At 41.7% G+C, this 27,900-nt stretch overlaps 1 protein-coding gene across 1 annotated transcript in view; it reads right to left on the reverse strand.

Annotated features, from left to right (window-relative positions):
- Positions 1-20,709, reverse strand: part of EML6 (EMAP like 6) — a 205,811-nt gene extending 185,102 nt beyond the window's left edge. Inside the window, 2 exon segments of the mRNA XM_042472788.1 lie at positions 15,965-16,853; positions 20,428-20,709. Of these exon segments, the coding sequence (XP_042328722.1) occupies positions 15,965-16,161 (197 nt within the window). The 5' untranslated portion in view covers positions 16,162-16,853; positions 20,428-20,709.
- Positions 20,710-27,900: the final 7,191 nt, after the last annotated feature.

The raw sequence follows: 27,900 nt of genomic DNA on the forward strand, positions 1-27,900 counted from the left end.
GGGCTGGTTTTAGGGATGCACAGTATGGGTACCCATCATTGGAGATACCCTTATGCAACTGTGGGGGTTCCAATGAGTTATTCAAGCCCATCTCAGGGAGCTCTTGATAGCAAGGATGGCATGGTGGTTTTGTGCCTTCACGGGCTCCAGTAATTCCATGGTTCACCAGTAGATGGGTTGAAGTGATGTTTAACCAAATAACAGGTTATCCGACTCCTGGATGCATGCCCCATGCCAGGCCAACACTACTCAGCTGTTGTTGGGGGTAGGGGATTATGTAGAATCAGTTTTATACGTATTATGTATTTTATTGTTATTTTTGTGTTATTGTAACCAGCCTTGATCCAGAGGGAGAGGCGGAATATTAAAAATTTTTATAATATTATTATTGGTTTTTTAAAAAATAAAGTTATGGTCTTTGTTTTATCCAGACTATGCAGAATGGTTTAATCTTTGGAGGGGGGAATCCCTTGCTTTAGCCAGCACCTCGTTGCTGAAACTGCAATCAAGTAACATACCAGTTTCTTTAGCTGGAGGACTACAGTTTAAAACACTTTATGAACTGAACTGGCACTCTTGATCATTGTAAATAATTAAATCCTTTCCCCAGTTTCCTTCTCAATGCCAATTAATTTGTTTTAAAGGGATTGTGCTAGCAAACATTGCATTCCCCTCAAAGAAAAGCTTAGCGTGTCCAGCAAAGTAGCCTTGGGGGAAAAAAGCAAATGGTAAGTCATGTTCTCTAAGATATACAGTGGATCTCTGTTATCCACTGGGGTTTGGTTCCAGGATGCTAAATCTATAGATGCTCAAATCCCATTAAATACAATGGCATAGGATAGGAAAATGGTGTCCCTCAAATAAAATAGAAAAACAAGGTTTGCTATTTGGAATTAAGACTTTTTTTTCCAGTTTTTTCAAACTGTGGATGCTTGAATCCATGGATAAAAAAATCTGTGGATAAGGAGGATTGACTGTACACTTTTTTCACATGGTCAAACCAAATGAGCTTCACTGTCACACCATCTGAGCTGACAGCCAAACTAGATGTGATATTTATCATATAGTTCACCCGTATGTTATCATTTTTAACCAAAGGTCAGTGCAGAAATTAGTACCATGTCATGAAGGGAGGGGACTTAAGCACTACTACTGTACTTCAGTTGTCATTTTGACCAGACCCTGGTAGTGCAGTGGGGTGGGGGAGAGCATTAAATCCACTCTCCCTAAAACCAAATCTGGCTTAAGGCCTGTACCACCTTGGGGGAAAAGGGAGAAAATAAGTATAAACTACATATCAAACATTTTGTCCAGTTTGGCCTATTATGGCAGCCACTTTACAGATGAGTTCATATTGATAGGGACGATGAGCAAACTATTTTTCATGGGAGCTTTTCCACCATCATTTCACTTTTTGCTGAAGAAGCCTTCTAAGCACTCAAAGATGGGCTTTTAGTATATTAGTACTGTATATTTTAATATTTTAGCATTTTATAGTATTGTATTTTATCCTTCATTTTTGATTATATATGTTTGATGTTCCGCCTTTTAGTGAAAAAGGCATTATAAATTAATGTTGTTCTTGTTATTGAGTCCCCAAGACAGCATGAGAAAAACATTTGTTGTTGTTAGGTACCTTCAAATTAATTCTGACTTACAATATCCCCATTGAAAGATCTATTCAACAGAGATTTACTATTACCTTCCACTCATACTGAGAGAGTATGTTTGCTCAGGGTCAACCAATGAGTTTCCATGTTGCTGTTGTTAATTGTTATCAAGTGAGCTTCAGCTTATGGTGACCATATGAATCAGACCTTCAAGACTCTCTGTTATTAACAGCCTTGTTCAGGTCCTGCAAATCAATTCAGCTGTAATGCAGTCTTCCTCTTTTCCTACTGCTTTCCACTTTGCCAAGCATTATCATCTTTTCTGAGTTATGTCATCTCATGATATGTTCAAAGTAACAGAACCTTAATTTATTCATTTTGAGTGCTAGAGATAACTCAGAGTTGATTTGATCTGAGACTCATTTATTTGTCTTTTTGGCAGTCCAAAGTATCTGTAGAACTCTCCTCCAATGCCACATTTCAAATGAGGTAATTTTCTTCTTGTCACTTTTCTTCACTTTCCCACTTTCACAACCATACATAGAAATCAGTGTTTCCATGGCTGAGCAGAACTTCAAATCAGGTCTCCTGGAGTCCTAATCCAACTACACTTGCAGGAAGCAGCACAGTTTTCATTTGTTTAAACAACACCAGCAAAAATAGTTCAGACCTACAGTGAAATCACATTCCCTGCCCTGGAAGTACCAATTTTTAACACAACATGCTTGGTGTGAATGATTCACTGGTTTCACAACATGACAGTGTTATATAAAAAAATAATACTCTTTTCTTGTAATGCATTGTTAGCCGAGTGCCAAACATTGTCAAATCAGTACGTTTAAACAGGATTTGCCAATTAGAGATAAAGCTACAAGAGGTGTTTTTGTTCTGTTCTGGGAGCAAAGGGCCCATGCAGGATGTGTTAAACCCACCGCCACCAGCCACATGTCCCAAACTGAGTTCCAATATTGAAAATGAACTCAACTGAAAGAAGAGCACTTGAGAGGAGATAATATGGGTAGACACAGGAGAGGTTCTTACAGCGGGACCAGAACTTTTTTTTTCCATTGACAGTGGTTTGAGACAGAGGGCTTCTAGCACATTGTCTATCTATTCCACCTTTTCCCCCTCAACAGAATGTATTTGCAGGTGGGACTGGAAGAAGCACAAGGAAAATAAAGGAGCATTATAATTGGAATGGGATGATGTCTGGAAACCTCTCTCTGTTGTTTTTTTTAAACAAATTAACAAGTTGGAGCAATTGCATAACATACTGCATGATAAAAGCCACATGTGAAAGCACTATAAAAGCAGTGTCAGAAAAATGCAGTAGAATAAGAAAGGAATGAAGTTATTTGAAAGAAGGCAAACTAGAGAAGGGGTAACATTGCAGCTTTAAACTAGAGCTAAAGATGAAATTATGTCTGAATAGAAATGTAAAGGATTGTGCTACAAGGTTCCTGTCATTGAACTAGGGCTGTTCTTATAGGATTTCTGCCTCTCTTCTGATTTCATACAAGGTAGTATTGCTTGATTTCATATAGTATTATAGATACCCAGTTTTCAATTTGCAATCCGTGTCCAAGGATCATCATATTAGTGGGCCCCACACTTCTTCCAACTACTGCCCCCTTTCCCCTTGGACTACAACCCTAGCACACACACCCATGCGTATTTCCTGATATTAGGTATACTGTTCTACTGCCAAAACAAAACAACAGATCTAGGCAGACACTCCCTTTGCACCCAGTGACCTTGGGAGCAGCAACTGAGCATCTGCATGAGCAGTGACTGAGAAACTTCTTGCCTATGCTGACCTAGGGCCCGAACAAACAGTCCAAAATAAAGCTGCTTCAGGTCACTTCGGAGGTATGCTGTTTAAATGACACACACATCTTAAGAAGCCAGAAGCTGCACCAAAGCTGCGCTCCAGTCCTTAGGACTGGTGCATGTTTTTGGCACAGCTTCCGACCTCTTATAGGACGCATGCGTCATTTAAACAGCATAACTCCAAAGTGACCCGAAGCAGCTTTATTTTGGCCTGTCTGTTTGGGCCCCTTGTAGCAAAGGCCAATTCAGGCAAGAGGCTTCTTGGTTGCTGCTCCCTTTGCACCTAATCACACTGGGAGCAGTGACCAGCAACGGAGAAGCCTCTAGCCCATGCTGCCCTTCCAGCAAAGGCCAGTATGGGCAAGAGGCCTCTTGGTCACTGCTTAGCCAACTGCTCGGTTGCTGTTCCCAAGGTGACGGAGTGCAAAGGGAGAAATTTTTCCTTGGTGAGAAAGAACTCTCAATCCTTCGTCGGGACAGAGAGACGTATATAGGGTTGCCATAAGTCAGGACCTCCAAACCGGGACAAATATAGGACAAGATTTTCAAATGTAGGACACTTTTTTTAAATGGAGGACACATGAAAAAATTTGATGATTTTTTTACGTTAATATAAATGCATGTTTCTTAAGCATGATCAAAATGGAGGAGGACAAGCCTAGACCAAGGATGCAGGCTCCTCTGAGAGGCTTGTGTACTCGGCCCAGGCCTGTCTTCCGAGGCCACTCTCCTTTTCCCGGACCTCCCCTTTCCTCCAAAGGGCTCTTTGGAGCTCTTTGAAGGGAAGGGAAGGGAGGCAGGAAAGGAGAGGAGAGACCTGGGCACTAGTCCGGTCCTGCTCTTCCCAGACCTCCCCTTTCCTCCAAAGGGCTCTTTTTGGAGCCCTTTGAAGGGAAAGGAAGGGAACAGGGAAGGCAAGGACTCGGCGGCTGCCAAGGACAGCCCCAGGCCTCTCCTCGGCGGCTTCATTTTCCTCAGGCCAAAGGGAGTCTGCAGAAAATGCAGCCACCGAGGAGAAGCCTGACCCAAGCAGGGAAGGTAAGTAGGGAACTAGGGAGGGAAGGAGGGAGGGAGGAGGCAAGGCGAGGGACTTTTGTCCCCAATCCAACGTCCCATGTTTCTTCACCAAGACTCTACTGTACACAGAAAGTGCACTTTGGAGGGAAAAAAACTTTGAAAATGGGCACCCACCTCCTCATCCTCCTCCTGTTTCCCCCTCCTCCTCCTCCTCGCCATGCACTAAGAAAGGGCACTTTCCCCTCCCCCTGGCTGGCCCAGAGTCTCACTCCTCCTCCTCCTCCTCCTCCAACAGTCCACCTCCTCCTTGAGGCTGGCCAATGGCAGAGTGGGGCTGGAAACAGCTCCGCCCCAGCTGCTCTGCCATTGGCCATCCAGCCTCAAGGGGACGAGTGTTCCCTTTAGGCACGATGGCTGCCGGCCGGGGCCCAAACCTGAGATTTAGAGTGAACCGGACCGTGACCATGCCAGTACCCCCAAAACCGTTACAATCACGGGAGCAGCTGGGTTATGGCATCCCTAGATGTATACCCAGTGTGTGTATAGGGGATTTATAGAGGACAAATACTCTGGACTGGAGACTGGCATGGATGGGGAAAGGGAGAGATTTTAACTACAGGAGCCACTCCAAGGTGAAGGATTTTCCCCCAAGAATTGACCCCAAATACTCCTCCTCCTTCCTCCGAGACATGTCTTCTCCACACAGCTTCAAGTGTTCCCCACATACACCAACATTCTTTCTTCTTCGATCTCTTTTCTCAGCCGGTTTGATGAAAGGAAGAAGGTGCAGCAATGCAGCTCCAACCCACCAGCCAAATCCTAGCAAAGCTCACAAAACTTAAGCAGGGTCCGAAACTTGAAAGCTTCCTTTTTGCTGCTGCTACTACTTTTCCCATGTCACTACATATTCTTAACTTCTTGCTCTAGTCAGTCTTTTCCAAATGGTGCCACTCTGGGGCACAGAAGCAATGCCCTGCACCGAGCCTTGCAAATTTCCCAACAGCCACCACCACTACTAGCAAAAGATGTGGCTAAGGGAGTGGACAGGTGAAAAGCAGGAGACATCACCACATGAAGTGATCAGTAAGGCTGTGCAGTGGTTTTAAGGGACTTTGAAAACAAGTTTCATGCAACCATCATTCCCACTATGATCCTAAAGGCTGATGGTTCTTCTTGTGCACAAATACTTTGATTGAAGACCTCCCTGCCACCCCCTTTCCCCCTTCACTGCACCCCTGAATCTTTCCACTGCCCTCTGGGAGGGGTGTACCCCCACTTTGGGAATCCCTTAGGTAAAGGGAAAGGAAAACTCCTCTCTCTTGGTACACGTTTCCTCTTTTTCCACGTCTTCATTTTTTTCATTGCAGCTTCACAAGCTACTCTATTGTGGGGCATTCTCTAAATATCCATCCATCCTATCATTTTATTTATATATACCACTTTTCCCCAAACAGGGATTCAAAGTGGCTTACAAAAAGGCAGAAAATAAAATAAAAATAAACTAAATCAATAAAAAATTTAAAAATGTATATGAGGACACACAGGCTTGTAGCTGAATCAAACAGGAAAAAGATGTGGTCTAAAAAAATTACTCTCCTACAATATGCTTTTTATACAACCAGCTGTTGCAATAGCAATTGTGGCAAGTACTGCACTTAGAATTCAGAGTGTTGTGCTTTTCCATAAAAGCACAAACTGTCTAAATAATCATTATCATTACTATTTCAACAGAGTAAAACATCTTGCTGGACCTTGCTGGCAAGGGTAATTTTAACATTACAAATGGAAACATCCTATACAACAAACAAACAATCTGGTATACCCAGTCTGAACCACTGTACATTGGCCTAATTCCTGTTTGGAGCTGAAATGTATTCAGTGAGAAGAATATAGTCCTGTGAATAGTTCTAGTGATTGAAAAACACGTGTGATATCCTCGATAAGTGCCCATACAAACCTATGACAAACAGAACTATTAAGGAAATGAATATTGGATAGTTTACATGGACCAGTGATGACTGTGTTCTGTATCTGAGCCAGGTGCTAACATAAATTAAGGTTACAACCATCGGGGTCACAACCATTAATTTTTCTAGTTGCTAAATTATCAGAAGCAAAGAAAAAAAGTATTACGGTATATAGAATACTGTCACATCTTGAGAACATTAGCCTGAAGCGTATTTGACAAGATATACCTCTTACCTTCAAAATGGAGTTCTGCCTTCCAATAAACTTGTGCTGTGTGCCTATCTCTTTGTACGCTCTGCACAATGAAAATGGACTCCAAGCTATCCAGCTGAAATAATGCTCATGAAGTAATTTAAATAAGGGAATAAAAGCCAAGGCAATATAGTCACCGCTGTTAATTAGTAGCTGACTCCGATTCACAATGGTCTTGACAATCTTTTTATATTTTGTTAGACATGCCCTTTGAAAAAATACGTAAGGTCACCACATAAGAGATGGAGTGGTCTTCACTGTAAGACAGAAGCTGACATTCTAATTGCTATTTGAGGATCCAAACCTTTGGAACAAATTCAACATCCATCTCTTTCTATGCTAGACCAACTGGGTTATTTTATGCACACAAAAGAATGCTATTTGACAAAGAAATGGAAAACATCCTGAGCTACACACACACACACAGAAGCTTACAATGCTTATCCTTCAGTGACATTTAACACAATTATCCTGTAAGTCAGCATGCCACTGTCTTTTACTGATTCATGTGCTAAGTGAAGGCTGAAATCCTATGCAAAGTTACTCTGTAGGATTTACTCTAGAGTAGACATCATGCTTAGGATTCACCAAGGATGCATCCACACTGCAGAAATAATCCAGTTTGACACCACTTTAGCTGTCATGGCTCCACTCTATAGAATTCTAGGAATTGTAGTTCTGACAGAAAAGCTGAATGTCTCATAAAACTACAATTCCCAGAATTCCTCAATATTGAGCCATGACAGTTAAAGCCAAACTAAATTATTTCTGCAGTGCAGGTGCAGTCCAAATGTGGATTTCCACAAAACTAAAAGTTCAGCAGCAAAGTGGTATTACAGAAACATAAATATACTTCAGGTGGATGCCAAAATAATTTATCTGATCATGTGAATGCTGTATGGTTAATAAGAATGAACAACAAAGTCTATTTTTTTCATATCAGTGCTTTATATGTATAAAACAAGAAATGTACATCCACACACCCAGTGACTTCAGCTTGCAATTGTGCAGGTGACATATGTTGCTGTAACTGGAGGTTACACCTGTATATGTTTTTAAGGATATTACAACAGCAAATATGCAGTATCTCACCCATTACAACTATAGTGTGCTTCTTGGTCAATGAGGGGCCAGGGGAGAGAATGGCATGCCTAAATAGTGTCCAGATGTAGTTGTGCAGCTCAGAAAGGAACAGACACTGCCTTCCCAAACTACCAGCATATATGTTTCAGTATTTCCCAAACTATCTGATGTGGGGAAAAGGCTTTTTAAAAAAAATTCTGCCAGGGACTGATACCATAACTGTGTCCATTGGTAACAACTGTTTCTTTCTTTCTTGGAAACTCACCAGGGCCTGACTGTTGATAGCTTGTGGACTGGCACCACACTTAGACCATTATCACACGAAGGAAATGTACCCCCATCCCGAAGGAAAGGGAAAGTAGACCATTCAAAAATAAGCCAATTTACGTGATTAATTATCATACGTGAAGAGCGAAATTCTGGTCATTCCAAAGGCAAAGTAGGGCGAGCGCAAAATAAGTTATCACATCAGTACATCCCCTTCGGATTCAACAATCGAATTGGCACCCTTGCGCATGCTCAGTGAGGCTCTGAACTCATCATGAACCTGTATACTTCCGGGGTGAAGAAGGGTGCTGTTTCCTGTTTCACATGAACGCTAGCTTCACGTGAATGATTGCTTTGCATTTCTTCTCCTCCATGCAAATATATACGGGCACGCGGAAGTACACACACACACATACATATATTTGTGTGCACCCATACATATGCATGCACACATAACCCTCCCCCATGGGCGAGCCATGGACATGGGTAGGCATATACATATATTGAAATATAAACATCTATCTATATATATGTATGTATCTGTGTATAGGTACATATATATATGCATGCATATATATGTGTGTGTGTGTATGCTCCGTTTTTGCATCCAAACAAGCTGCCTTTCTATGGGTCTCTTCGCCCTTTCCCCAGCGGCATCGGAAACAGCTTCTTTTCCCTTCCTCACCAGCATGTCTCCTTCCTATACACACACATTTAGCACAAGCATCCACATACATTCTATCAATCTAAAAGCACCAGCATTCGCACAATCTGTCAAAAAAAATGTTGCTTGTGAAGCAAAGTGACTGGTGCGAGAGGGGAGGTATGTTCCACCCACTGCCCACCCTCTGCTCTGTCCTCGTTAAAACGTGAATACTGTACATTCATTCCCCAGTAGCTCTCTGCCCTTTCTCCAGCAGCATCGGAAACAGCCGCTTTTCCCCTCCTCGCCAGCACTGGAAGCAGAAGGACTACCGGATGCAAAATGGTGCAAAATTGCAGCGCTCCACCATGGGATATGTGGTACCTTCGAGTTTGGGGGGGGGGATACCAGGCCCAATGCAAACTTGCATTCCATGCCATACCACATCGGATTGACTGCGAATTAACCTTGGAATAAGATTTGTGAATTCGCTGGTTCACCGAATTTACCTATTTTTGGATTGACTTAGGATCGGCCCCAGAACCACTGCGCAATGACAGCAATTGCATGTGATAATCTCTTGCGAATTAATGTGAATACATATGATTGGGCTCGAGATGGCTTTGGATTGGCATTGGTTTGACTGGAAATTTTCGTCGTGTGATAACGGCCTTAGAGTAGCACTTCTTTTGTTGTTGTTGTTGTGTGCCTTCAAGTTGTTTCTGATTTCCAGAGACACAACGATGACCCTATAACAGAGTTTTCTTGGCAAGATTTGTTCATGCTATATCCAGCACATTTGCTGGAGATATGGGAGAACGATTCTTTATCCTGGGTGAAAAACCACAGTTGCCCAGGTATAAACACACATCCCACTAGATGTTAATTGCCCATAGGAGCATGTCCCAGTGCTTTCAGGCCAAAGCCCAGAGTAAATTCATAGGAAGGCTTTATATTTGAACAGGCCAGTATTGCATCTTGGCTTCATTTTTCAACTATGTGAATATGTATTTGGTGGACTGCCAGTACTCCTGTGGGAGGTGTCTTGTTCTTACAGGATTTCTGACAGGTATCCATCATTCTTTTAAAATTTTCCATTCCAATTTTCAACAAGATTCTCAGTAGGACTAACAAGGAAGGTATTTAAAACAGAATGACTTAATTAATATATTTTTCTTAAATCCCCAACCTTATGAGTTCTTTGACTCTTTCCAGGACTTGACAGCAGCTGGAAATGATTGCTGACACAGATAAAGCCTGACCATTCATGTGCCATGGATTTGTTTCCAGTGGATGATGGGAGCATGTCTGCTACTTCCTTATCATTTTTGTAGGGGTTTTTTTCCCTTCCGTTTCCTCATTCTGCATCCCTTTTCCTACATCCATTCCTCACTCATCCTGGATATAGCACCTATTATACTGGTATTAACAACAGAATATCAGAATAATTAGAATATAGAACTGTGCAATTGCTTAAACTAATTTTAATATTGATTAGAATTGGTGGTTTGTATCATGGTATGAGTTAATAATGCCAATAAAAAAATAGACCAGAAGAGGAATAGAAAGCTAACTATGAAATTTTCTACAGCAAGTTATTCACCTTTGCTTGTCACTATCTCTCGGCATAATGGGCACTATTCATAGAAAATTCTGAATTTCCTGACTCTGAAGCTTTTTCTATGATATTATAGCTATGAACCCATCAAGGGATGACATTGCTCCAAGCATTGCTCCTACAACAGTGTCAAGAGAGCAAAATCCAATATGGTTTCTGCCTAGTAAGATAACCAGTACCACAAATGAAACGAACCTTCACTGCATCATAAAACAAAAATAAACCTTAACCCCACCCTATTCTTTGCACATTAACACATATAGAAACACATATAGAATGAATAAACTAATATAAAATAAATAAGCCACCCATTCCTATGTTACTGTGAAGCATCCAACATGGTCACTTAGTAGAGATTATCAAGCTTGCTCAGTCGTTGTAATATCCCTAAGTCAAAGAACTGTACACTAAAACCAGTCAATACAGCAGGATTTAAGGTCTTATCTTAAAGTCTACTAAATTTGCATCAACAAAAAGAGAGCTCTGCAATTGCAGCTGATTTCATCTAAACATTACTATTAAATTCTACTAGACAGATCTGCACAGATAAAGCCTGAAAATCTAAAAGGCTTTTGAAATGACAATTATGATGTATGAAATAATCAAGTGTTTCCTGTAGGCACACAGTATAACATCTTCTGAAACAAGGTCAGTTGTGAAACAGTTTTTTACAATAAATGGTAAAGGTGAATAATAAACAGCAGTTTCTCTGTGCTGGTCTGGGTAATGGACAGTTCTGTTTCAGTTCTTCATCTCCAGCTTTAATTGTTTTAAACAAGCATCTCAGAACTGCCATCATGTTACCAGGATGAATACAGTACTGTATCTCTTATTTTGCTCCTTACTTTTGTAAAAGTCAACCAAGTGGTTGGAAAAGGGAACTACAGCTTATGTACTTATACATAAAATAATTGTTGTTATGTGCTTCTGAGTCGTTTCTGACATATGGCAACTCTAAGGCCCTAGCAATCCCTATGGGTTTTCTTGGCAGGTTTCTTCAGAGAGGGGTTGTTATTCCTCTGAGGCTGAGTGTGTGACTTGCCCAAAGTCACCCAATGGGTTTCCACAGCCAAGCGAGGAGTCAAACCCTTGCCTCCAGAATCATCATCGAACACTTAAACCACTACACCATGCTGGCTCCATATAATAATATAATAAACCCCCACAGAATTCAGTGGAATTTCTAAATAACACAGGATTAGATTGCTTCCAAGATTACCGCACTACACTCTTATAGTGTTACTATTCCACTTTTACTGCTCTGCGTTTCCTGTGGCATTCTGGGATTTGCAGTTTAGGGAAAGGCATTTAGAATTTTCAGCCAGAGAGCTCTTAGACCTCACTGAACTACAAACCCCAAAATGCTACAAGAGGCAGCCAGAGCAGTAAAAGTGGAATAGCAGCACTATAAGGGTAGTGTGCTGATCACATTATAAAATATTGAAATTTATAGATGAACAAGTGGGCCCTGCAACAAAATCCTGTTTCAAGGAGTAATCCTGCTCAGAGTTGCAACCTGTCAGCTATGCCTCTTTCCTATATACTTCATTTCCCTCCTGCCCACCCTCCCATTTTTCATCTGGCCACAAACAATGAATCAGCATTTCATGCCCACTGTACATGCCTAGTTCAACTTCTCATGAAGCTCAGGGTGGGAGTAATGGGTCTAAAAATCACAGCTCCTCCTCCCTAGCTGAAGCAGTTTCTGTAGAATTCTTCATTGAGTCTTGTTCAGTCACTACAAAATAAGACTTTCATAAATTCAGCATACAGTATTAACAAGACCAGGTCCACCCAACAAGAACTTACATAAATTTTCATTAGCATTACCATATGTGACATTAAAAACGCATGCAATCCTCTCTTACACTTTTTGCATCACTTATAAATGCAGGACAACATTTGAATTAGATGTCAAGTTGTACTGCAGTCAGAGGAGGTTTTGCATATAGATTAGGAATTTATTTAAGTCACATTCAGGCTTCCTTCCCCACTGACAAGAATCACAGAAGAGGAGAGAATGCACATTCCATCGCCAATACCTCACTCCAATGGATTCCTGTTGTTTTGGTCCTCTGGAGAACAATTATCTGTAGCAGGGAGTCTGCTTTACTTTACCTCAGTGGTTCCCAAGCTTTGGTGCTCCAGATATTTTGGACTACAGCTCCCAGAACTCTGACTGATGGCCAGACTGGGAGTTGATGTCAAAAATACCTGGAAGACCAAAGTTTGAGGATCCCTGCTCTACCATGTATGTTTAGGGTTCTAAATCAGAAAGCTTACACCATTAGAGTACATCCCCACACTACAAACGTTGCATCTCCAGTGCATGGAGGGGATAACAAAAGCTTTTCCCCCTCATAAGATTTTAATCACTTGGAAAGTAACAGCAAAACAGGTCTTTAAAACAAACCCCTTACAACCTTTACATGTGAAAACCCCTCTATTACTCAACTGTCATCTTCTGGCCTGGGAGGGAGAGAAAGGTCAGGCCCAACACCATCGGGCCTGAAGAGGATGAGCCCTCCCCTCCCTCCTTCCAACTGTCATCTTCTGGCCTTGGAGTGAAAGGACAGGCCCAACGCCATCAGGCCTGGTCTCGATTAAGAAAAAGAGCCCTCCCTCCAGTCCGTCTGCCTTGGTCCAGGCCTCAGAGAGAGAGAAGAATGCTGGACCTGATCCCCCCCACCATTCCCTTCTCCTTTTGTGTCGTGTCTTTTAGATTGTAAGCCTGAGGGCAGGGAACTGTCTATTATCCCCTCTGTTGTAAGCCGCCCGGATTCCCAGTGATTGGGCAGCATATAAATAAATCCTATTATTATTATTATTATTATTATTATTATTATTAGAAGCAATGTAATTTAGTGAACAACAAGTTGGAATATGACCTGGGCCCAAATCTCAGTTAGGCATCAATTCAACTGGATAGATTTGTGCAAGTAATCATTGCTGAACCTCAGTTTCTCATATATCAAGTAATAACAACAGCAGACTCCAGGAATAAAATAGCTGTAAAGTATCCAGAGTACAATAAAAATATTACAGGGCAAATAAAAAAAATCACTCGGCATATTCTGGCAAGGATCCAGTTTGAAGCCTGAGCTGATGGAAGAATCTGTGAGTTGATCACAGAGGAGCTCCTATATACTGACACCAGGTCACTCTCTTCCTCTTCCCTACAGCCTTCCATGCTACTCAACATGTTGATTTGGAAGATTTTCCAGCTCTCTGGCATTGACATGGGCCGTGGGGGGAGAATCCACCTCCTCTGAGATGTACTCATGGGCTTCTTCCATCAGCACAAGAACCCAACTGGATCCTGTCTAGAGTGTCATGAAAACTAAGTATAGTGGCCTCTTGATATCCACTAGGGTTTGATTCCACAACAACAGCAACTCAAGATTCTGAGCCTTTTATTTGCCCCCCAGATTGGAAGTGGGTAGAGCACTGGATTCATGGATTCAGCATACAGATAAAATGGGTGTGTAATGTGCCATGGGCAAGAACTGTAGGAGGTGTGTGAGTGGGGAGGCTGGTAATTGGTAGTAGATGTGGATATAACAATAAACCATGGTTACTGTCACAGGTCGGTATTACCGTGGGTCTTAAGCTCCTAACCTCCTCAAACCTCCCTTCTGCTCCTGCAGCACAGATACAGAGAGGTAACTTTACTTCCATTTTTAGACTAACTCCTGCTAAGGATTATATCTAAATCCATCCATATTGCAGGTAATTTTAACTATGCCTAGTTTAAACCAACATCAAACCAGAGTTTATACCACTGGTCAATTTCAACTAAAGCTGAGCAAGCATGTTGCAGTAATTAGAGCAGCAGATGGGACATGGGAAAACCAGATTCAGTTCCTTACCACCTATGAAACTCTGTGGATGCCCTTGGTCAAGTCATTCTCTCTCTCAACCTTAACTACTTCACAGGGATGATGTGAGGATAAACTGAAATATGAAAGCTATGACATCAGAGGAAAGGTTGTATATAAATGCGATTAATAGTAATTAATAAAATGATAAATAAAATAACTTTAACCACAGTTTAAGATTCTACCACAATGCTAAACTATGATTAATTAAAATCAGAAGCAAAAGCTTCTGATCGTTTTCTTTCAGCATACTAGAGACCCAATGGGGGGCTGCAGTCATATAATCCCAAAACCCATGATATAAAGACAAATCATGATGTATCAGTATGTCCAAACCATTAGTATATGGGTCTGAGACTCCCTTCCTCTGATACAGGGTAAAGAGAATAAAATCAGATCAGCCCTGTCTTGTGAACTCCAGATGGACAAACTTCCAAATGAACATCCTTAGAATTAAGTTCCAAAAAATAAGCAGACTTTACGACCCTTACATGGAAATTGCTTATCCCAATTGTTTTAATACTTTAAACTGGCAAATATATTTCACAGTAGAGCTACAGATATGCCAAACTTATGAATAACCAAAAAAATAATGTAAAATTAGAAATCACTTCTGCTGGACAGGAAAAAGCATAAATAGAAAGTTACAATAGTTCTGTGATTCTAAAGGAGGAACAACCAAACGCACATTGTTAAGAGTAAATACAATCCAGAAGTCAAATCACAAATTCATCACAATGTTATAGTAAGTAATGTTGGGATCCACATTTTAGTGTTCATTAGCACAACAGCATCTTGTCTTTTCAAATAAACCTGCTAAAACTGTACGTAAATTTTAATTAATTTGTGACAATTCAAATGTAAAATCCAATTCTTAACAGTGTTTCTGAGAAGCATTCAGAGAAAAAAATGTGCAGGGATGGGAGAAGAAGTCTCAATATGACATTTAATGCAATAAACTTGCAAATGAAGGGAGGAACATTCAATCTGCTTTCCTGTGTTATTTTTTAAATAAACACTGAAGCTAGCTCAGTCATATCTATCTTTCACAATAAATGATAATGTAGTATTCGTAAGGATAGTTTAGACATGGCTTTTTGAGATGAAAAACATATAAACTGATGCTCCTGACCATCTTGGAGAGCTTCACCCTTGTATACATCTTCTCTCTACAGCAAACAGCTTGCTTATCTGTTCTATCAGTTCTTGAAGATGCCAATCTCTTACTTGGGAGTAAGCAACACTGAACTCAATGCTACTTACTTTTAAGCAGACATGTACAAGATCCCACTGTCTTCAAATATTAACAGGCATCACAATCATGAACACACTTAACTGAAAGCCATTGGTACTCCATACTAAAACATTTAAGTAATGCATAAGCACTACTCAGATGCCGAAATGTTGGGATTAGGGTTACAACTGACTAGAATGAAATCACAAGATGCATTACAGCTGTTTGCATCCAGCTGTTACTGATGGAACAGGATGTTCACCTGTATACTGTTTAACAGTTAGAATTGGGGTCTTGTCAACCAAAATAATAAAGGGATCAGTAGGAAAGACCCCCTAGGCATGACCTTCCAGATTTGTGGTGCGATTAAATTTAAATGGGAACCCAAGATCCTGAGTAAAGGGCATACATGCAAAACCTGAGGGGAAACCCTCACCCCACTAGGTCCAGCTGCCACACACATATCAATACCTTTGCTTTCAGGGATGTATTAACCCCAGGAGAAGTTGTGGAGGCTGGGTTTTTTTTGGGCCAAACCTCCCCTCCCCAGCCCCTGTGCCTTACCTGATAATGTCATCGTTGTGCCCCAGGAAAAATTTCTGGCTGTGGTCCCTGGTGTTGTAGACCACTCCGACCCCAGCCACGAAGTACACCACTTCCTTGCCTGCTGTGTAGTACAGGTTGTTGCGGCACTGGTGACCCCTGTAGCCATAGACCCACTCCAGACGGAGCTGGCACCGAGGAGCTGTCCGATCCGCCATGATAAGCAAGCCCCCCCTCCTTGGAAACACACAGGAGGGGGAAGAAGAAGAAAACCTGGTTCCTTCCTTCCTTGCCTTTCCCAGATCTCTTCCTTGCAGAGGCTGTCAAATGCCTGCTCAGCTGCCAAGTCTCAGATGCTGGTGATTTTCAGTGAAAAATGCATCCAGGCAGAGTCCTGCTCTGCTGCTGCTGCTTCATCCAGTGATGCTTTTGCTGCCAGTGCTGCTGAGCCGCCACCATAATCTTCCCCAGCCAAAGATGAGCAGCTGCTGCTGCTGCTGCTGCTGCTGGGCCACTGTTTTGCAACCCAGACAACTTGGAGGAGGGAGGGGGGGCATGCATCCAAACACAGAGGCAAATCAGTGCTGTGTAAAACCAGGCATGTCAGTTGCTTCTGAAGGAGAGGAAGCAAGCTGGGTGCAGACTGGGGCTGGTGTTTCCATCTCCTGATGGCATCTCCTCAGTGTCTTGCAAAAATAATTTTAAAAAGTGGCTGGATTTCCAATATGCTGCCTCTTCTGCTGCTGCTGCTGCTGAACGATGCAAAAAAGTGAGGGTGGTGTTCACCGAATTTAACCTTATTTTGAATGGTCAGCCATGGAGTTTGTTTTGTGGCTGGGTAAGAAAAGCAACCTTCTGTCAGTTTTTATCATTATCCTCATTTGCAACTCTGTGCAAAGACAGGAAATTTCTGGTGGGAGAAGAAGGAAAGCTTCATGTAAAAGATAAGCACCTAGCAGTTTCATATTTTAATTGTTATTATTACAAAGTAGTTTCAATCCCACCTATGCCATTCACAAAACAAAATGAGGAAACATTTGCACCGTGTTTTAAATTTCTGTATCTAGAAGAAGGATGAAACTACACTTGTTTATCAACTGGGATTTATTAAACTTTGCTAGGGAAAACATTCCATATTTTTGAAAAACACTTTCTAGTTTCTCTCCCTCCCCCACCTTCATATTAAAAATTGATTGCTTAAAGTAGCTTGGTCTTGCACGTGATTGCGCTATATTCTAATATGTGTATAATATGTGTGTGTATGTGTGTATAATATATATCTAATGTATGTAACAGTATATAGTGTGATTGCACTATATCCTGACAGTAGCTATATAATACATGTGTATGTGTATATAAGTGCGTGTGTGTGTGTGTATCCTAACCCTAAAATCATCTCAAAGCACCACTCACCAACTTGTTCTCAACTAAACTACAGCATCACAGGCGGATGAGAAGAAAAATCCAGTACAGGTTCACAGACATATGATCATCATTGTATGGAAGGGAATCAATGAGATACCAAGAAGCATTGAGAAACACTATGAATAGAAGGGGCTGGGGGAATATTGTCATTACCAGCTTACATAAACTAGACCACACAGCCAGAATTTAATTGTCCAGGGCAGCATTCCTCACTTTCTGCTGGCACAAACATAACTTGGAATAGCTGAGATAACCCACAGATGCAAGTGGAGGGTTGCCAGTTTGGCATCGGTGCCTGATAGCCACAGCTTCCGTCTGCTGTGTAGTTAATGTAGGAAGACATGCCCTATGATAATGTTTTTTCTATTCCAAGTCTTTCTTTGCCACTGTCTCCCATATTTCTGCCCCCATGATTCTAGCGCAAAATATTGGTAGGCTAGTGGGAACTTATTCACAGGGAGGCCCAAATATTACTGCTGTCTGACCCCTTTCAGCACTAGATGAACAGGAAGCATTGCTTCACTATGAGCATCCAGCCACTCATCCACAATAAGAAATAAAATACGCGTAAGGATAAATGGCTCGTTTGCAATTAAAAAGGGAAAAATAAAGATCAAGTGGGATTTCACATCAGAAATAGGATTTGGGTTTACTGTACAGTACAATGCAGCCTATACAGAATGAGGTCTGTGTTCCATTATTTTATTTTATTTTATTTTATTTTATTGCAAATGCCTTTTAAAAATATAAAGAGATATAAAGAGGTTGTGAAATAAATCCATTTTCCTTTTCTGGTTTTTGTAACAACAGTTAACTTGTTAACAATGGCTGCATCCAGACTGCAGAACTAACCCGGCTTGACACTGCTTTACTTGCCCTGACTCAATGCTATGGAATTCTGAGAATTGGAGTTTTGTTGTAGCACCAGAACTCTCTGACAGACAAGGCTAAATGTCTCACAAAACTACAGTTCCCAGAATTCCCTAGCATTGAGCCAGGGCAGTTAAAGCAGTCTCAAACTGTTTTATTTCTGCAGTGTGTTTTGGCCCATAGTAAAGTGAGGGAGGAGTTTTAAAAGTCTGAGAAATACCAGATGTGGAAGTTGCTAAGGTAACATGGCATGAACAACACAGTACCATGGATGGAGGGGAGACACTTCATAGGGTAGCAATATTTTCTAAAGCATAGTATACCCCTAGAGGCAAGAAAAGGTAATCCGATCAGACCTCACAGTCAAACTAACAATCCCTTTGGGAGTGTCTGGTGATGTTATCTTCTGGCGCTTGTGCACGCACACACACAGATCATGTTGTCCCAGTGGAAGAGTGGTACCCTGTGGCTTAAAAATAAAAATGACTGTGAGCCACCTGAAATCTGTTTCTCTCACAGAAAGATGCACCAGCCTCCTGGCAACAGTGAAGTGTCTTTTTTCTTCTGAGTGAAAATCACTTTGCAGTAAGCCAATGTGGGCTGCAGGAACGTGCTGCATAAACCTGAGATAACTCTTGCAGAAGGGACAAGTGGATTACAGGTATGTGGAATCTGCCATGCTTTACACTACAAAGCAAGATCCAGTTACCAAAATCGTGTCTAAGATAGGACTGAACACAATCCTATGGATACTATTATTTGGAAGCAGATTTCCAATAAGCAAGTTTCAGACTGTGGATAATAACAGATAATAACAACACCTCTGAGTCAGTGCTTGCCCTCAATCTGCTGTCTGTTGATGTATCCTCTATCCTGTGATTCTAGGCTGCATCAATAGAAGTATAGTGTCTAGATTAAGGGAAGTAATAGTGCCACTCTATTCTGCTTTGGAATATTGTGTTCAGTTCTGGACACCAAAGATCAAAAAGGATGTTGACAAGGTGGACCATGTCCAGAGGGCCACCAAAATGGTGAAGGGTCTGGAAACCATGCCTTATGAGGAAAGACTTAGGGAGCTGAAAGATGATATGTTTAAGTATTTGAAGGGTGTCATATTGAGGATGGAATGAGCTTGTTTTCTGCTGTTCTGAAGAATAGGACATGGAGCAATGGATGGAAGCTACAGGAAAAGAGATTCCACCTAAGCATTAGGAGGAACTTCCTGACAGTAAGAGCTGTTGGACAGTGAAACATCCTCCCTCGGAACGTGGTGGGGTCTTCTTCTTTGGAGGTCTTTAAACAGAGGCTGGATGGCCATCTGTCAGGGGTGCTTTGATTGTGTATTCCTGTATGGCAGAATGAGGTTGGACTGGAAGGCCCTTGGGGTCTCTTTCAACTCTATGATTCTGTTATTCTATCCATGTGCCATTATCATAAACTGGTCCTCCGTACTAGGATAACAAAGCTTACTGTGATTTGGGGATGGCAATTCCACACTTCAGTTTTCTGCAGTGAAAATGTATATACTCTGAAGCTTCTACTACCTTTGAACCTTTCCCACCACTATTTTGGAACTCTTGGCTGTGGAATGAAATGTGCTGGATAAACATACGGTGATATGTGAGAGGTACTTTTAATGTCTTTGGATGTACTCCACTTTATTGTTGACAGCTTGTCACGAGAAGTAAATCCATTTGTTTAAAGAGCCGTATGATTAAAGTCTGCATACCACAGTGCCTAACAGACTGAGCTAAACGTTAGGAAGCCCATAGTTCAAATTTCACTTTGCCCTGAACTTAGTTGTCTTTGTCACAAATTAAAACGACACTCCCTCCGCCTCTATGTGACTACAATACGGGAAGAATAACTGTTGTTGTGTGCCTTCATGTCATTTCTGACTTATGGCAATCCTAAAGCAAAACTACTGTGGGGTTTTCTTAGCAAAATTTGTTCAAAAGGGGTTGCCTTTGCCTTGCTCTGAGGCTGAGAGAGTGTGACTTGCCCAAGGACACCCAATAGGTTTCTACGCCCAAGTGGAGATTCAAACTGGTCTTCCAGTATCCTAGTCCAGCAGTCAAACCAGTACACCATGATGGCTCTCAGGAATGATAATACTGTACTGATAATATTTTACAGGAATGTTGAAGGATTATGACAACGTGTGAAATATTTTCATATTTATAATTTACCTTAAAGTTCAGCTTATTATCATCACTTCTTTTTTATTCATCCAAAGACTGAGACATCGACATTCCTCCTAACCATGTTCCAGGATGGAGCCTTAGAAATACAGCTGAATCATAAGACAAATCAAGAGGCACTGGGGCAATTATCATTTGACTCTGAAATATAGCAATTTACTTTTCTCTGGAGGGTAAGGATACTAACTGATTAGAGAGAGAGAAAAAGGTGGGTAACCAGCTCTTACATCTCTAATCTGCATTCAGATTTGCAGAAAACAACTACCATGTTTCCCTGAAAATAAGACATTGTCTTATATTTATCTTTCCTCAAGAAGAGACACTATGGCTTATTTTCAGGGTGTTAGGAAGGATCGATTTAGGGGAATTTAATTTTATTTAGAATATTATAATACAGAAAAAAAGTAGGAAAGAGAAAAGGGAGAAACAAACACCGAACAGTACAACATAAAACAAATATCAAACAAACATACATTGTGTCAACAACTAGCTAACACACATAAACTATCTACATATTTACATGATTCTTGATATCAGTATTTCCTTTTTTTTTTCTTCCTATACAGTTGGATAATCCAGCATTTTGTAGATCAACTGTCATTCCTATTATTTAAAATTTATATATATATAAAAAAAAGATTTAGGGGAATTTAATTATCTCAAATACGAGAGGCATGTCCTAACAACACACACAGCGGATCGTGTCCCCATGTGTATACCAGAGGTCATCTAGTCCAACCCCAAGAAACAGAGACTCCAATGCCAGTGAGTTGCAATTAAAATATGAACATTTATTAAAGCCACACAACAAAAGGGATCTCACACACACACACACACACACACACACACACACACATTCAATGCTAAAGCAAGGGAGGGGAAGAGTTTGGGGATAAAGGAGAAAGGATAGAGGCACCACTGAAATAATTACCTTAGGAGTCTTCTCCAAGCGACAGATGTGAGGGATGTTGGAAGGTGGACATGGCCACAAGGAATGGGAAAGCAAGCAGCGACTGTGGTGGCTAGGAGCTAAGTTCCAGTGGGCTAAGCTAACAAGAGGCCCGAAAGAGACAGTGGGCTTTGGCTTGCCCAAGTGATTTCAGCGGGGCGCAGTGCCCAAGAGAGCTCAAGTCTGAAGCAGTTGCTTGACAGAGTTTCAGGTTTGGAACTTCAGCTCACAAGCCCAAAGGAGGGCTAGAATCTAGGTCCTATTTATACTGCGAAACATATCTGCAGGCTATGGCTGCCTGCGGAATAAAGGTCTTGATGGCTGTCTTTGTCTAAGACTAAAGCTAAACAATAGATACACAAAAGGGGTCTGCCACTTCTTTGGGAGAGGACCACTATCTAGATGGTTGAGTACTTAATGCCATCAATAGGAGAGGCAAACTTCCTTTGTCCTCATTCTTTAGGATTGCCTGCGAAAACTGGTAAGGCAACTCCCAAAACTGGTTTCTGAAAGGTTTAAATCTACCTTTGCTATAGGCTGCCTGGCTACGTGTTCAGCTCGCCTTTGGGATAATGGCGGCTGCGATGGGGTCAGTCAGGGGTCATGATTTTTGATCGCTTGGCACCCAAAATTTATATAAATCCAAACTTGGTAACAAGGGGATGTCTTATTTTTACGATGGGGCAGATGAGAAGGGCTGCCCGTCTTTTTACCTCTCCATGTCGGTACACTGCATAGCCACGCCTATCACTATGTCTTATTTTCGGGGTATGGCTTATATTGCCATAGAAATTCTGCTACGGCTTATTTTATGAGTATGTCTTATTTTCGGGGAAACAGGGTAGTATAGGTTTACAGGGGACAGAAATACTAAATACTTGTCTGTCCGTCAAGCTGGTCTTAAACATAGGAGAACAGGTCTCCACTGAGAACCTACTAAGGATAAAGAAAGTTGGAGGGGGAATACCGCAAGGTGAGCGGGCACTAATCCACTGTCACTTCAAATGCCTCCCATAATACCTCCCTGAATGTTCTTTTCTTAATTCCTTCAAATCACTCATCAAAACCCCAAGTTTTCTGTGAAATATTTAAGCAGAACCCTTAGGTTTTAATCCCCACTCAATGCTCCATTTATAGGGAAGGAGTTACTGAAATGAGCATCTTACTTCCAAGTTAATTCATTTAGGACTGCATCAATCTCAATATCATATTCTAACTAAGCACATGGAACTTGAAAGACATACCTATTTTCCGCATATTAAGCCTGGACTCCATTTCCCTTCTTTGTCAGATTTTAAAATGTAAAATCCAAGCTCCTTTGGGGCAAGGAAAGGAACTATCATATGGAGATAACTAAAGCTCTGTTGCATCTGATCAAATATCATTCTAGCAGTTTTAGATTCCGGTTCGACAAACTGGTTTTTCAAACTAGATTCTTTTGGGGAATCTGCATGAAAATTGTACACAAAAATCAAGGTATACTGCCTCTGGTCCAAAACATATTTCAGAAATAATCCAGTTTGAGACTGCCTTAACTGCTTGGGCTCAATTCTGGGAACTGTAGTTTTGTGAGACATTTAGCCTTCTCTGTCAGAGAGCTCTGGTGCCACAGTAAACGACAATTCCCAGGATTTCCTAGCACTGAGCCAGGGCAGTTAAAGCGGTGTCAAAGGGGATTATTTCTGCTGTGGGTTTTGGACCTCTGATGAAGTTTGTCTATTGCCCTTTAACAGCAACTCATCTAGTGGTGGTTACTGTATCTTGCAGCAGCCAGTTCCACAAGTGTTCTGTGAAGGGCTCTTGCCAATCAATGTCATTGAATGACCTCTAAATTTGAGTATTAATCCCTGTTATGCAAAGAGGAGAAAGACAGTGTCCTCTATACAGAGTTCTGGAAACCTCTACCATGCTTCCATCCCTGTATGGCCTTTCCTAGGAGTAAGATCCACTGGACTCTTGGAAAACCCAAGAGAACCACTGTAGTTAAATCCTTAAGGGTTGGAAGGGGATTCGTGAGATTCAAATCCAGGTCCTGACACATCCATGAAACAAACTAGGGTCTTTCAGCCAGCAGGGCTTACCTCATCTGGTAGCTGTGAGGACAAAGTGTGGAAGAGAGCATACACACCACCCGAAGACAGGATATACACGTAAACAATGAATAACACAGTTTGTTGCCTAGGGAGTTGTGTGATACACAAAGGCTTTTCCCCCCAGGCAACAAGTGGTGTCCCTCCCAAATTAAACTGCACAGCACATGTGGCTGTAAACCAGTAATTCCCAGAAATACCATAAATAGTTAAGTAATTAAGATAAGGAGTGATTGCTTTTTGACACTCACTGTACTTCACAGTAGAGGTAACATCATCTTGAAACTCACTCAATTCCCAGAAATACCACTTCCACTATAAATAATTTAGGTCCAAAACACACGGCAGAAATAATCCAGTTTGAGACCACCTTAACTGCCCTGGCTCAGTGCTAGGGAATCCTGTGAGTGAATTGTAGTTTATTGTGGCACCAGAGCTCTCTTATAGAGAAAGCTAAATGTCTCGCAAATCTAAGAACAATACGATTAAAAACATCAAAAAGTGATACATTAAAATAGAATTAAATTATTAGAATATTGAAATAGATTACTTATTTAAAAGAATAAAAATACAGCTAAAAAGATAATATTTTGAAACACTTAAAATGATACAGCACCCTAGTCCATTTAGAACATTGTTTGGGGGTGCTCCTTGACTTGTCGCTCCTGATGACAAATCAGGTAAATGCGACGGTCAGGAGTGCCTGTTATCAGCTTCGGCTGATACGCCAGCTGCGCCCTTTTCTGGAAGTAAGGGATCTCGAGACGGTTGTGCACGCGCTGGTAACCTCACGCCTTGACTTCTGTAATGCACTCTACATGGGGCTACCCCTGTGCTTGTCTCGGAAATTACAGCTGGTTCAAAACATGGCAGCCAGGCTTGTGTCAGGTACATCTAGGAGGGACCACATTACTCCGGTTTTGAGGTCCCTCCACTGGCTGCCTATCAGCTTCCGGGCCCAGTACAAGGTGTTGGTTATCACCTTTAAAGCCCTAAATGGCTTGGGTCCAAGCTATCTCAGGGACCGCCTCCTCCCGTACAATCCTCCCCGCGCTCTCCGGTCCTCTGGGAGGAACTTACTGCAGCCTCTAAAATCTAGGCTTGCAGCGACCTCCCAGAGGGCGTTCTCTGCTGTCGCCCCCAAACTCTGGAACGACCTGCCGAATGAGATCCGTCAGTTGACATCATTAGACAGCTTTAAAAAAGCTGTCAAGACGGATCTCTTCCGGCAGGCCTTTCCAGATTAACCATCCCGGCCCAGGTTCCCTGATTCCCTCATTCCTCCTGTGGCCCCATCTTAGTGATGGTGAGGATCAACAGAGGGATATCAGGGTTTTTAGTTTTAATTGCTGTTTTTATGCTTGATATTGTGTTTTTAATATGTTATACTGTTTAATACTGTCTTAAGGGGGGGAGGGATAAAGTGTTTTTAATTGTCATATTTTATATTTTACTGTTGTTAACCGCCCGGATTGGTTTGCTATAGGGCAGTATACAAATAATAATAATAATTATTATTATTATTATTATTATTTTAAAAAAAACTGCCTGCATAAGAAGGTTTTAACCTGCCGGCGGAAGGCCAGCAAAGAGGGAGTTCCAGAGTCTCGCATCCCCACCAACCATGCTTGTGATGGTGGTGGAACTGAGAGAAGCGCCTCTTCAGAGGATCTCAGGGCCTGGGCCTGTATAGTGTCTAAAGAAGTATAGTGTCTAAATCAAGGGAAGTAATAGTGCCTCTCTATTCTGCTTTGGTTAGGCCTCACCTGGAATACTGTGTCCAGTTCTGGGCACCACAATTCAAAAAGGATGTTGAGAAACTGGAGCATGTCCAGAGAAGGGCAACTAAAATGATGACAGGCCTGGAAGCCATGCCTTATGAGGAAAGATTTAGGGAGCTGGGTAGATTTAGCCTGGAGAAGAGATGGTTAAGAGGTGATATGATGACCCTGTTTAAGTATTTGAAGGGGTGTCACCTAGAGGATGGAGCAAGCTTGTTTTCTGATGCTCCAGAGAATGGGACATGGTGCAATGCATGCAAGCTCCAGGAAAAGCAATTTCACCTCAACATTAGGAGGAACTTCCTGACAGTAAGGGCTGTTCGACAGTGGAACATACTCCTTCCTCAGAGTGTAGTGGAGTTTCCTTCCTTGGAGGTCTTTAAGCAGAGGCTGGATGGCCATCTGTCAGAGAGGCTTTGACTGAGAGAGAGTTCCTGCATGGCAGAATGGGATTGGACTGGATGGCCCTTGTGGTCTCTTCCAACTCTATGATTCTCTGGGCCGATTTATGCCAAATATTGTAGACCTGAGCTATATAGGAATATGGCAATATTGCATATTAATAATAATATGGAATATTGCCATATTCCTTTATGGCTCAGGCCTGGGTCTGGGCCCTGAAATCGTATGAAAAGGCCCTTCTCTCCATAGCAAGTACATTTCTATGCCACTTCAGTGAATGACAATGTGTAAGCCAGTTGCCCCCAACAAGCTGGGTACTCATTTAACTGACCTACGAAAGGATGGAGGGCTGAGTGGACCCTGGAGCCCTCCTCTAGGATCAAACTTACAATGTTGTGGCTGCAGTACCAGCATTTAACTACTGCACCACCAGGAATCCTTCAGTGGGCTGAACAGAGACACTGGTTTCCTGGTGCACTACACACATTTCAGCACTATCTAACCCCCATCCCCATGAGGACACTCTCTTGACCAGTTCATCACATCCCTTTCTGTTTCCCACACTACATCCCAGTACTCATTCATGTGGGTATCTACACTCCTTGGCTGTAAATAATGGACTTTTTTCCTGCCTCCCCCCCCCCCCCCCACCATCATAATTAAAACTATTTATTTATTTTATTTATTTAAATAAATAATTAAAACTAACTTGCCATCTCACTGCCATACACACAGTATCTGCTGGGGTTTGGTTCCAGAACCCACTGTGGATACCAAAATCCATGGATGCTCAAGTCACATTAAATACAATGACAGAGTAAAATGGCCTCCCTTATATAAAGTGGCAAAATGATAGTTTGCTTTTGGGAGTTTATAAAAAATTTTTTTTAGTATTTTCAAGCTGTGGATAGCTAAATCCATGGATAGTTGAATCTGTGGATATGGAGGACCAACTATTATTTAATATTTTCAAGCTGTGGATAGTTGAATCCATGGGTGAAAAAGGCCAACTGTATATACCCAATTCCAGCTGAATACAGTAGAAATCATGAGTCTTGTTGGAGTTTGGGAATTTATAAATTTTAAAAACCTTTTCAATCCATGGATGCTTGAATCCATGGATTAAGAGACCCTGGATACAGAGGGCAGACTGCACAATGTTTTGAATCTGAATTTACATTCTCACACACAAATGGCTTATACGGTACTGTATCTTGGTTCTCCACTCCAAACATGCATCTGAGGAAGTAGATTCAACTCTATGAATGCATTGCTTCCAGTTACATCCAAAACACGCTGCAGAAATAATCCACTTTGAGACTGCTTTAACTGCCCTGGCTCAGTGCTAAGGAATCCTGGGAATTGTAGTTTATTGTGGCACCAGAGCCCTCTGACAGAGAAGGCTAAATGTCTCACATTTCTCAGAATTCCCTAGCATTGAGCCAGGGCAGTTAAAGCAGTCTCAAACTGGGTTGTTTTCTGCAGTCTGTTTTGGACTTAAGACAGTGGTTCCCAAATTATTTCTGCGGTGTGTTTTGGACCATAGTCTCAAAGGTGCCGGAGTATCACTTTGCATACTGATTTTCCAGACTAACAGGGTTTATGTCTTTGAATTCTGGAAGCAATTCCTGTGAGAATGAAACCCTGCGGAGGGAAAAAAGAAAAGAAGAAGCAAAGGAAGGGAAGAATGAGAGCTGGATAGAAACAGCATTAGAAGGGGAGTGAGGTCCAAAACACACTGCAGAAATAATCCAGTTTGAGACTGTTTTAGCTGCCCTGGCTCAGTGCTAGGGAATTCTGGGAAATGTAGTTTATTATGGCACCAGAGCTCTCTGACAGAGAAGGCTAAATATCTAACAAAACTACAGTTCCCAGAATTCCCTAGCACTGAGCCAAGGCAGTTAAAGCGGTCTCAAACTGGATTATTATTGCACTGTGTTTTGTAACCTCTGTTGGTTATGTGTGTGTGTCCTTTCTTCTAAAAATACTTGAAATTAAAAGTAAAAAAATTGTTGTGTAAAAAACCTCAACACAAAAAAAGTTCTAAAATGGAAAATATGGCCCAAAACACACTACAGAAACAATCCAGTTTGAGGTCGCTGTACTGCTCTGCCCGTGCTAGGGAATCCTGGGAAGTGTAGTTTATTGTGGCATCAGAACTCTCTCTGACAGAGGCTAAATGTCCCACAAAACTACAGTTCCCAGTATTCCCTCGCACTGAGCCAGGGCAGTTAAAGCA

This window comes from Sceloporus undulatus, chromosome 1, assembly GCF_019175285.1.
Source record: "Sceloporus undulatus isolate JIND9_A2432 ecotype Alabama chromosome 1, SceUnd_v1.1, whole genome shotgun sequence".
Taxonomy (NCBI): Eukaryota; Metazoa; Chordata; class Lepidosauria; order Squamata; family Phrynosomatidae; genus Sceloporus; species Sceloporus undulatus.